At 41.5% G+C, this 12,833-nt stretch overlaps 1 protein-coding gene across 1 annotated transcript in view; it reads left to right on the top strand.

Annotated features, from left to right (window-relative positions):
* The first annotated feature begins 2,118 nt into the window (after nt 1-2,118).
* klf7b (Kruppel like factor 7b) overlaps nt 2,119-12,833 on the top strand; it is a 106,443-nt gene continuing 95,728 nt past the window's right edge. The window contains exon 1 of the mRNA XM_033614945.2: nt 2,119-2,610. Within this exon, the coding sequence (XP_033470836.1) occupies nt 2,509-2,610 (102 nt within the window). The 5' untranslated portion in view covers nt 2,119-2,508. The remainder of the gene's footprint in view (nt 2,611-12,833) is intronic.

Raw genomic sequence — 12,833 nt, 5'->3', positions numbered from 1 at the left:
CTGCCTCTCACCCAATGTCAGCTGGGATAAGCTTCAGCCCCCCACGACCCCCAAGAGGACAAGCGGGTACGAAAATGAAAAAAGATCTTTACTGGGGTTAAAATAAGTGTTTATTACATAAGATAATGTGATGGAAACATGTCATGTGAGTGATGCCAGACGCAATGTTACATTAAAACAACACTGAGTTTTGTTTCATATAGGACAGGAACATCAGTCCCCTGGATGCAAGTCCGCTTTTGTTTGACCCGTCCACCTCCCCTACCCCAACCTATACAGACTTTCTTGCAGTTTTTATTATGTCAGTTGCTCTCAGCATCAAGTGTTGCCACAGATGCATTTACATTGGAGTTAGCTGAAATAAACACTCTAAAGGCTGCCCCTGGTGTCTATCACATGGTGAGGGACATGACAAAGTGGTAAGTGAGGTCCTGGCAATGGGAACAGGCTAAAAACTGTTTGCTTGCCTTTTTTTCTCAGGTTGGGCACATAACATTTGGGACAGCATTACCCAAATGTGTCTCTTAAGGGATGCCTTGCAAACACTCTTTCTTTAAAAACTGGTGGTAAATGAATACACAATACAACAATTTAAATGTATATGCCCCTTCCCTAAGCCAAACATGCTTAGAGGAGGGGCATTGCCTGCATGTTTTCTTTAAAAATTGCCAAAATTGCATCATTTATCAGAGCCAGAAACTGTAATGAATGGCTTTTTTTCAACTCCAGGATTTCATCTTTAAATCTAACAACTAATTTCTGGTGGAGGAAGGGTCATGCATTTTCCACTAGTCACTCAGGGAGGCTCAAAGAAAAATATTTGTAGCTTCAGGCAGGGTCAAAATAACAAACAACACCACCACCAAATAAATGAAGTCACACCCCAGCCATCCCACCTTTCTGACAAGTAAAGAACAGTCCCTTAAAGATGCAAAATTGTTTAGTCCCCCTCCTGCACTAGGGTTCGTCTCTAAATGCAGACAGTGCTGAGTGAATGAACCAACGTACACTGTCATGTTTTTACCCAACAAAGGCAGATCGGGCTTCCACAAAAGAAAAGAGGAAAGGGATAGAAAGCAAACTGACTTTGTAGCCTATTTAAAAAAATCAGAAGGTGCATGAGATGAAGAAAGGATGGGCAGGGAGCCCAGACACTGCTGATGTGTAGGGCCCAGAATTAGGTGCTGCACCCCTGACCATTACACCCCAACTACAAACAAACAATCATGTTTTGAATAAGTAATTTTCCTAATTCTAAACTGGCCGTAGCTCAGTTTCACATCTTGTATCGTTTCCTGCAAAACTGCCATCATTAGCAGATGTTGAAAATAACTAAGGTAATTACTCGAGTTGAATTTTGACTTTATTTTTCTTACAGTGTGGTTACAAAAGCAGCTCAACTCTTCTTCCACAATTGGTCATGTTACTGTGTTAGTTTATACAGTGACATTTGACAACAGTGACAGTATAAATTAAGAGGTTATATATTTATAGTAAGGTATAAAACATGCTCATGAATGTGGGTTTATTTGGACTCCATAAATGAACAAAAGGAGGATAAACTCTTGTAAACTGAACAGGTGGGAGGATCGTGGTGAGCTCTTCCCTCCACTGCATCCCTGCTCTCCGCACAGACATCACCACATGGAGACCACATGGAGGAGAGTCTCAGTAGTGAAGCTGTCAGACCTCAGAAAAACAACAACACTGCATCTTATCTCTTAGATCATCACTGCTGCTTCCTTTTATACCACCATACAAATGTTTTCGTGCTTTAGTCGCTGTGTCTGTGTGTGTTAGCAGCAGCACCGGCTCGTGGTTTCCCTGCTCTCTGCCTGTGCAGTCTGTAATGACTGTGAGTGGAATGCTGCTGGTTTTATATAGGCCTCTAAAAATAACTCACCCCTCACTGCCATGTAGGGCCGGACTGACAGCCCCCTGCAGCCAGTAGCGTCCCTGTATCTCTGCTGGCTCCGCCCCCTCCCTCAGTCTCAGCGCCTCCTTAATTGGACGCCAGTGACATCATCAACCCTATTTACCTTATTAGGTCACGCATGAAATTGACTGATAGGTGGCTCCTCCCTCTGCCTCCCTCCCCTCTCGCGCCGGTCGCCTGGATTGCAGCGGGGTCCAGTCTGCTGCTGGAGGAGCAAACCTGGCAACCTGGCAGCTTGTGCTGAGACCGATTGGCAATCTGGCAATGCGGAAATAGATCTGGCACCCCCGAGCCCGGACTGAGGAGAGAGGCGTGACAGAGCCGAGCAGAGAGGAGAGGGGATTGCTTTGACAAAGATAAAATAATCAACTCTTTCTTTCCTCTTAGCTTTTTTTTTCTTTTTTTAATTAAAGTGCTCAGGTGCGCGCTCCTGCACCAGCTGGGATTTTTTTTATCCCCCAGTATTTGTTTTCCAACCTGACAAGTCTGAGAAGAAGGAAAGAAGAAGTGCGTTTTTAAGGATTCCGGACTTCTTTTACTGACTTTTCCTCCCCCGTTTTCTTGCATCAAGCATGGATGTGTTGGCGAATTACAGTATTTTCCAGGAACTCCAACTCGTCCATGACACTGGTTATTTCTCTGCGATGCCTTCCCTGGAGGAGAACTGGCAGCAGGTCAGAGATGATGCGTTTTTACTCTTCTTTTACCGGGGAAATGTAACGGGGTTAGAAACTGGGATGAAACAGTACCATGTGTGCGCTGCTTGGTGTTTTCTGTGCGTGTTTCGCATCACTAGAGCGCTCCGGAGCGGCAGCAGCAGCCCCGCGTAGTTGCGTTAGTTTTTTTCCTCCTCTCTCTTGCTCACATGGAGCACGGCGAGGTCCGCTGACAGGAGAAAACACACACTCACACTCACATAGACACACACGGAGGGAGCGGGTTGAAGAGGAGGAGGAGGAGGAGGAGGGAAGATACAGACAGCTTTACGCGCTAATGGCACTAATGATGGACAAACAGCATTTTTAAATGCGTAAAAATCACCCGAACCATCTTTACATTTACGCACACGCCCCTTACTATATCGATAGGTCCCTTAATGTACCTTAAGGAGTAATTAAACCCCTTAATCATTAATGTAAAGCAAGAGCATGGCGTTGTTGTCCTGCGATGATGATATTCAGATTTTAACCAAAACCTAAATGGTTTTAAATACTGCTGGAAAAAACGAAGATGGTGAAGCTGAAAATGCGGCGTTTCCATTTGGTTTATTAGTTACCAAATTTAGCTGTTTTACCACCTACTTAACCCATGTATTATAGTTAATATGAAATTCTGTTGGATAAAACTCTGAAAATGCAGGCTTCAGTCCAAAAATGCTGCTTTCCGTCACCACGCACAGATAGAGCAACATTCAGGGCTCCACGTTGATCTGATGAGCTGTTTTACCCCTTAAGTTACTTACTTGGTGCATATTTACCCTTAACATGAATATGAAAAGTTTAAGGAGGTTGTAGAGTTTAAAAAACAATGGATATCTTTTCACTTTAATCAAGTCTTGAATGCTTTGTGTGTGTGTGTGTGTGTGTGTGTGTGTGTGCTGTTACATTGAATGAAGATGATGCTGCGTTTAATTGACAGCTGAGACTCAGAGTGAGAGCTGCTCCAAGGTGAAAGTGGAGGGTTTTTTTTATTTCTCAGTCTGAGCTGATGATAGAGAATGCTGTTTTTGGTGAGACCGATGTGATCGATAGACTGGTCTGTCAGCCTGATGTGTTTGGATTATCACACACACACATACACACACATACGCACACACAGAGGCCATGGAAGATGGACACATGCTTAATAGCGAGTGACTTGTTCTTAAATAATATATCTACATCTGCCACTGTTTGTTTGCAGACAATCCTGCTGAATTATACATGATCACCCATTACAGAACATACACCAGGCTGAGCATGAGCGTCCACAGACTGGCTTATAACCTTTATGTGACTCGTAAAATATTTGCTGTGCTTGTGTTGAAATAGATCAAAGGGAAATTATGGTCATTTTCGTTGGGAAAAGAAACATTGACATTTCCATTTTTATCAAAGATTTCATACTCTGATTAGGGATTTAAAGGTTTACTCTGCAGGAAATTGTTGGTTACTGTTTGTAAACATGACATTCAAACTTAGCCCCGCCTCCCTACACTGTTTCTTCGTACACTGCAAGTTACTATTGTAGGAACATTGCATTTGCTTCAATGGAAAAGCCAGGCACTCAGGAAGTGTGCCGACCTTTGAAGCCACTTTGTAACTAGAACTTCTGGATCTGTCACATGATGCAATCGAGCCCAAAAAGACTCTTTCCCATAGACTTACGTTGCGAAAGAGATGCCTGTTAATCAGTGGATAGAGCATCACAACTTCTGTGAGATGACATGTTTCACTATTGGTATTTGATCCATTCAGTCTGATAACATTTCGAAAGTCTAGAAGAGCTTCCTGATGAAATCATTTTATCCCCATTCAAGTTAGCGGATGGCTAAACCGGAATTTAGCCGCTCAGCTTGTGAACTCTCCAGTGGGCTCCATGATGTGGAAAATCTAGATTATTTTACACCTGGAAAGTCAAACTATTTTGAGCAGCTTTCACAGGAATGAACACTGCATCCAGTTCTTCTTATATATCCATGGGAAAAGCCAATACCTTACCAAGCTAACTAAGCTAACCTACCTGTCAAACAGAAAGTAGGCCAGCTCAGCATCACTCTTCATCCTCATCCTCTCCTTCAGTGCTCGCCAACAAAAGTGAAAGTGAAACCAACCCCTGATTCACACTTGTTTCAGAATGAACTTTATCCACTTGGCATTTTGCGTTTGTTCTGTGTTGTGTCTGCAATCTTCGTAGCCTCCTCTTGGATGCATGCTGCTTATATTGGAGCACCTGGTTGCTACATTTATAAAAAGTCCTGACCTCACCTGTGTGCTGTTATTGGCTTGGGGTTACACGCTCACTGCCCAAAGGTTGCAGCCGAAAAACATCCTGAACACAGCAAAATAAGGAGAAAACAAGAAAACACAGGCAGAGGGCAGAGTCTCTGCAGATAGATACACCAACACACACTTATGGTGGGTCATGCGTGATGATTGAGAGGGATAACTTTTGTATGCATTGTTTTTCAGGAGACTCCTGCCCTATTTATATCTAAAAACAGTTTTAGACCCAAAAGGATTAAGGATTTAATTATAGAGACTCAGGTGATAGGAATATTTCCCCCTTGAACTTGAGAAATGGAAGCTGTTAATTGGAAGCCACTTTCAGCCTCGTGTGTAAGTGTGTTGCCACCTTTTGTATGCTATCTAACATTCTGTAAACCACGACATCCAAAGTCTCAGAATGGGTCCCCGCATGGGACAAAACACATTCAGATGGTGCTGGTTCGGCCCATTGTGTGTATTTGACCATGTTTATATTCCTGAATGAGGCCCAGACTGCATCTCTCCTCCCCGACTGTCTTACTGACACAAATTCACACTGCCTCGTCCTATTTTTAGTCCAAACAGCACATAGTTTCATCCCCTGTAACCTATTTTTTCGGTCTGTAATCATATTGTTAAATGATTGAGAGGTTTCGTAGAGTTTCAGGTTTTGATGTCATGTCTCGTTTTCCACAGACTGACTGGAAAAGCTGTTTAAACCGGTGCCTAGAGACAGAAATTTAAAGCTGAACAAGACTTTTTGAGGCGACGAAAATGTTACAAATAACTTTCAAGAACTGAAATCACAGTGAAATAGTGACAGCTATGGCTTCTCCTGTACTCCGTGGTTCTGGGGTTATGCAGTGGTTATGTTACCTAACCAATATTGTCACCATGGTAGCAACTTGTCAATGAATGGTGCCCACCTGTCAAGACTTTATAACATTTAAACAAGGGAGTTATATAAAATTTGACCCTCCGTACAGTTGTCATGAATGGGCAAGTTAGCTACAGAGACCTTTTTGTACCAGGCTGTAAACATGTCTGTTTTTGCTGTAAAGTTGGACATTTTAAATCCCAGTTCAGACCAAAGATGTGCCACCCTGCAACGTTCTATAAACCTGCTGGTTCACACCAATGCAACTAGATGAGATGGTGTATCATCTCTATGCAACAACTCTCTGTACTTCTGTTCTGATTTGCAGCCTTTCAGGCTTATTTTGTGGCTGAATATAATTTGTAGCTTCTTAAAATATGAAAGAGGATAGTGATAGTGACATACCGGCTACAGCTGCATTTGTAGTAGAGATGAAATGTCGGAAAAAGAAAACAAAACGAGCATCAGATGGACGGCAAGCAGCAGTGACACACCGTGTGACATTGGCACACCGTGAGGACGGAACCAGAGGACTCAGTGGGGACGAGAACCTACCTCAGCAAGCGAACACACGGTCTGCAGCCATTTTGACGTGACCAGCAGACTTCACTACAAACCGACTGGCTGTTGAAACAGATGACGTACTTTACATTCTAGAACCAGCTGCCAGTGATTTGACCAGCTGAGTTGCAGGTGACACCATCAGTTAGCTTGAGTCGAGCTCAGACGGCCAGTTCACACCGCTGCAACTTTTCTCTGCAACATTCTAAAACGGTTTCATCTCGTCGCAAATCTTGGGTCTGAACTGGGCTTAACATGGGCAACTATGTGGATTGACTCACTCTAGTGGCCATTTGCAGAACTGCAGTTTTTTATGCACTTCAACGTTGGCTTCATTTTTCAGCTCTGGAGGTTGCCTCTAGGTAAGAAGGCAAATGTTTGCTAATAGTTCCGGGTCAAGGTGTGCATCTTTTACCCCTAATGGCCAAAAAAATAATGAGCAAACAGCTTGTCTGGTTCAACAAACCCAGTTAATCTTGTTGTCTGTTGCTTGCTTGCTAACAAGATGCAACAGGTAAAGATGAGCTTCTTTTGGTGGAGGCTAGCAGTTTCCCCCTGCTTCCAGTCTTTGTGCTAAGCTAGGCTAACAACATCCTGGATCTGTCACTATAATGAACACACAGACAAGGAACTGATATCAATTTCTTCATCTGACTCCTGGTAAAATATCAAACCGGCACCTAAAATGTCTGAATATTTGTTTTAATATCACTGCTTCACAGATGTATCCCATCATATTTTTGAATGTAGCTATTTTTAAAATCTCGGTTTTACTCTCCCAAACTGTGATGTGAGTTTTCATATTCTCCAGAGGCAGCGTGCTTTTATATAAGCCCAGGTTTTCAGAGTGGAAAATGCTGTTATTGTGGATGGAAGGCCAAAACTGATAGGAAAAGATGTGTTTTGTCAATTTTATCTGCACTAGTGGGGACAATTTCAGAGAGGAGAGACAAACACACACACACACACACACACACACACTGAGACCAGGCACACCCACATTTTTTCCACTCTTGTTCCTTCTGTCTGCCTCTATCCCCTCATTCACTCTATCACACACACACACACACACATGCTCGGCTGGCATGCACTAATGGAAAGCTATGGTCTGGCAGGACTCATCCCGCCACTTTCGACAGTAATTGGCCGTTTGCTGTCAGACGGACGGAGAAACACACACGCAGACACACACACTCAGTAAAACACACACATACACACACACACATACACACACATGTACACTCACACAAACAAACAACCAGATTTGTGTGTGTCATTTATCTTTCCTGACTGTCCCCGCATCATGCTCCTGGTCTTTGTTTCCTTGTACTGGCTTCTTTTATCAGCTGCTTTGCATCATGGCTAAACACGTGGAAAACACACACACACACACACACACACACACACACGCTCTCACTCTTTCTCGCCTGTCTATCAGCCTTGTTGCCTCTGACAGTATGAGCCCATGTTCTGCATATAATTGCTGCATCTTTGCAGGTCTGGAATGATGTGATGGGCTTTAGGGATTTGTGTACGTGTGTGTGTGTGTGTGTGTGTGTGTGTGTGTGTGTGTGTGTGTGTGTGTGCACTGTCCAAGGATAAAATGGCAAACCCAGACTTCCCAATTAGATATAATCCATTTATTTCAAAGCAGAGCCATGCTAAAGTCTGATGAGTAAGAGGGAAAAATAGACAGTGACAACAAAGGCTTGGTGCAGATGAAAAGCGGTTTCATGTGGTTGTTGTGAATACAGATCTGCATTTACTCATAATATACAGTAAGTGGACACTGCATGCAGGTAACTGGCCTCGTTTCGAAGCCTAACGGTGCTTTAAACCGGCTGATTCTCTCCCAGTCGCTGTCTCATCTTGTCTCTTAATTTATGTACCCTGTGTGTCTGTAGTTCTTTTCAAGCTGATTGATTTATTTGCTGCGGTGTCGTTACAGCACTATGCTAGACCAACCGGCTCTGTGTCACTGATATACAGTGTCTCCATTAGGCCTGACAAGTCTGCAATCTGCAGCCCTGCGTCTTTCTCAAGAGTGCATGTTGTCAGAATACTGCAGAATCAACCATTGTACATACTTCTTTCCCATCCTCACTGTATTTCTGCAAAAGAAACCTCACCAATCACTTCTTTTTTTCCTCCACATTAAATCATCTTTTAATAGATACATAATCAGAACTCACACTACACAACATAATCAGGTTGTGTATTGCCCCAACAAGCTCCATCATTCCAGATCTCCACTAACAATTTCTAAGGCTGTACTGTACCTAAACTGAACCATCAATAACACAGTAACTCTGCTGCAGCATTTGATTTGTGGAGCTTATTGATATGCTGCTCAGCCTGGGAGAAAATGCTTCCATATGGGTTATATTTACGTGAAATAAAAGGAAATCCTTCAGGTGTTTTATTTATGCACCAAAATCTTTAAAGATCTTTCACAAAATTCACAATAAAACTTATTTAAAGTCCTGTTTGGACTGAAATCCAATGTCAAAGTTGGAGTCCTACTTTTGTAATGACCTGCTCGTAATTCAAGAAAATACACTGAATTTTTAATCAATTGAATTTGGTGTATTTTATGTATTTAACCCTCTGAAACCCAAGTATGGATTTTATAATGTAGTTTTTCTTTTTTTTTTTCTTTTTGCTGTTTTAAGTTGTTTTTAGCAATTCTCTAATCTTCTAATCTTTTTCCCATAGATTAGCCCATAGATTATTAGGCATTGATGATTCAATAATATTAAAACAGTTATTGACACAAAACTTGTTATTGGAACTTTTTTCAATTTTGACTCTGCAAAATTGAAATTTTATTACATCAGTCATGTCATGACTCAGTGATGAGGCCTTTTGAGTGAATTAGTGACGTCCATTGAAACTCAGTTTTGTGTTTTTGCAACATTAAACTTCCCTCCAAATCACCAAAACCTGTACATTATACTTTTGTTTTAGGCTACTCAAGTTTTCTATCACTAAACATCTTTAGAATAAAGAAAAAGAATACTACTGATCAAATACTTAATTGGAAAATTGTTGAGATTGGTCCAAAAGAGAGATCTGTAGGGTCAGTGGGAGAAAGCCATCTTGTTTGAACTTGGAACCTGCTATGTCTTTTACTATTTTCTGTCAAAAGTGGATTAGGGTTGCAGCGATAAACTGGTTTTAAGGTATACCATGATATAACAGTTAAGGGTCATCATATGGTGTACATTTGCTTATCTACGATATTGGAAAAAAAATGCAACTGGGCATTGAATCTCCCTTTTATTTTAATTATATTCTAAGGGGAGACTTTTTACACAAACTTCACTTAATAAAATGGTTCCAAGTTTCGGTTGTTCAACCAACAATAACCCTTCTGATTTCATTCCTTTAAGGGTCTTTCTGACTGATAATAATATAAATTCTGTAATACTGTGATACTGTGAAACCATGATATTTCCTGACGGTTATCGTACTGTGAAAATCCCATATCGTTGCAACCCTAGTTGATATTTGTAGTGTCTATATTCAGCTAGGAATAGGTACTAGACTGTTTCAAATACATGTTGCGATTTCACAACTATGGAACTCTCGGAATAAGGTGGGTTTTTGTTTGTTTTCGTATTTAGTTCCTCTTTTCCACTGGATTCCGTGTCTCCTTTTGGTGGTGACAGGTCAGCTATTAGAGACATACAGGTCCAATATTAAAAGACCACCTCTGGTTCTTTCTGGCCTTCATGGTGGAATGGCTTGCTGTGGTTCCTCCACTGTGACTGAACAAGGCTATTATCTGGCCATCTCCTCTTTAAGTTTCTATAAGACCTCCTGGATTGAGCATCGATATGTTTTTCAAGCCTCTCTGACAATTAAAAACACATCAGTAGATGAACCAAGCTGTCGATCGCAGGAGTCCCATGATACTTCTCATGTACAGCGTCCATTGTTTCCCCTTCCTCTCTTAACCTGTTAACCTGCTGCATGGACCACTGCATGAACTGGGTCTTCTCTATGTCTCTCACTCTTTCTCTCCCTCCCTGTGGCTTGAGGCTGGCCCTGGGAAGTTTGACAAGATAATGAATTGCCATGCATGCTGCAGTTTTTTACATTTCACAGCCCAGTAACTCTGTATGTAGGGATGGAAGGGACGAGGGGGCGGTGAGTGGATGAGTGGAGGAAAGGATGAGAGGAAAAAAAGAAAACACCAGCAGAGACAATACACAAGGTGAGATGAATAAATGCAGGTGAAAGTCTGTCTGGAATGACAAGACCTTTTTTCATTCCGTCTTCCTCTCGTCTCTTGCCATCCGTCCTGCGTTACCGCAGACACGCACACACAGAGTTATGTAATTGTCTGTGGTGCACAGCTGCTTCCTCATAGTCATAGCAGACGAAAAAAAGAGGAAGACGAGGGAGAGAAACAAAGGAATGGAGAGAAAACTGATGACAGAAAAATCAGAATGACAGGGGGACAGAGAGAGAGGAAGAGAGGAAGGTAGCTGCTGATTATGTAATCCAGTCAGAAAATAAACCTTTTAAAACACAACTTAAAACTCAGTTTATCACATTTCCTAAAAATATCAACTGCAACTTTTACTACTTTAATTATTGTGTGGCAGCAGAACAACACATTTTAAGTACTGGAACAATGAATCAGTTAATCAAGAGACAGCTTATTTAAAGAAAATGGATAAAAAAATTAATTATTTATCTTGTAAAAGGTGCAATGTACTGGTTCCAGCTTTTTAAATGCAACAGCACTGCTACTTTTCGCATATCATGTCTAACATCTTTTTGGCCTTGTTGTTATACTCAGTAATGTTTAATTCTTCTTTTGGGCTCTGCTGATGTGCCACTGTGATGTCCTTTAGTAAAGAGGGAAATATCTCCACAACCATATCATGGATTGCTATGAAATTTGCCATAGATATCCATGTTCCTTTAAGGATCAATCAGCCCAGTCACCAGACCAAAATGTTGGCAATACGTTTCTGCAAAGCACAGATATTTTACATTTGTACGTTTCATGTCAACGTTTCTAAGGTCACATTGTATATCCTCCTAAGACCTGAACTTTTGTTTTGTACGCATTTTTAATTTCTCCTAGCTGTCTGGGATCAGTAGGATCCGATAAGTATAAAAAACGAAACACTGTCAACGATGATTAAGTCCCAGTGTCCTCAAACGAGACGATAATAAAAGTCTGAATGTCAAACAAGTACTTCCTAACTAACAGCGTCTTAGCTTGTTACTTTTGCTAACATTGGTCAAATTCGCTGCCATAATAAACTGCAAACATTATAAATCATAGATAAACAAGTTTCAACCTTAAAATCTGATCAGGTTTTGTCCACTTTTGTGTCGGGATCGGCTGCAGACTGACTTGGCAGAGATGGCTGCCATCTTGTTTTAACATGGATTAATGTATTGTGCTCTTACTACCACTGGATGGCACAAAAAAGTGTCCACGAACAAGGACAACAGGTCAACAAGTTAAGTAGAATGAAGTATAATGAAGTATAGTATACCAAAATGTGATCTTTTCTCAACTACAACCAAGTGGATTTTGTGCTTAAACCTAACCATACTTTAACCACGCCTTTATTCAAAGATGGTTTCAGAGAATCTGCCACATAATAATATGCAAATGTTATGTATCCATGGTTTGCAGAAACTTAGAATGCCAACATTTTTCCTGTTAATTGGGTTATGATCAAGCCTAATGACTTCGGTGATACTCTGACTTTCTAGTGTCACCAATAGGTCAAAGCTTCAATAGGTCAAACACTTACTTCAGCATCATCTGCAAACTATCAAGATTCCAACATCCAAACAGTCACACTGGAACAATAGACGTGAATCCTATAAAGCAGAGGTTTGTTACCAGGGAAACCTGATGTATCGCTCCTTAGCTGACTCACTTGTATCAGAGTTAATATCAGATTTGATATTGATGGAAGTGCCAGCATTGATGGTTCTGCGGCCATGTTTCCACTGGATTGTTATCACATTTGTGTTGTTGTGTTGTTGTTGCTGTCAGAAACTGCCCTTAACAACAACTTGGAATTACATCTAGGAGGCTGACATGGTTTTTACCTCTCAGCTGCTTTTAGTTTCATTCTGAGCTGAACCCCACAGGCTCGGGTCGATTAGCTGAACTCCAGTCTGTCTTTATGTGTCAAGCCTATGATTGACTGGTGACTCGTCCAGTGTGACCTGCCTCTTGCCCGTTGCATGCTGGGCCTGACTGCAGCCCGCTGTGACTCTGAAGAGGACAAGCTTTGCAGGAAATGGATGGATGGAAGCTCTAAATTATGACTTCTAAGCACGTGATTATGAGGCCTGTTTGAGCATTTTGATGGTCATAGTTCGGAGATACTTGCATTTCCCATTCATAACCATATGTAGATGTTATAGTCCAGTGACAACCACAAACCAGAAAAACATTTGAAGCTGCAAAAGATGTTACTTCTGTAAAATCAGAAGCCTTCAGTCACCA

Source organism: Epinephelus lanceolatus, chromosome 14 (genome assembly GCF_041903045.1).
Source record: "Epinephelus lanceolatus isolate andai-2023 chromosome 14, ASM4190304v1, whole genome shotgun sequence".
In the NCBI taxonomy this organism is placed as follows: domain Eukaryota; kingdom Metazoa; phylum Chordata; class Actinopteri; order Perciformes; family Serranidae; genus Epinephelus; species Epinephelus lanceolatus.
The sequence above is the reverse complement of the archived record's forward strand: the minus strand, read 5'-3'. Positions and strand labels throughout refer to the sequence as shown.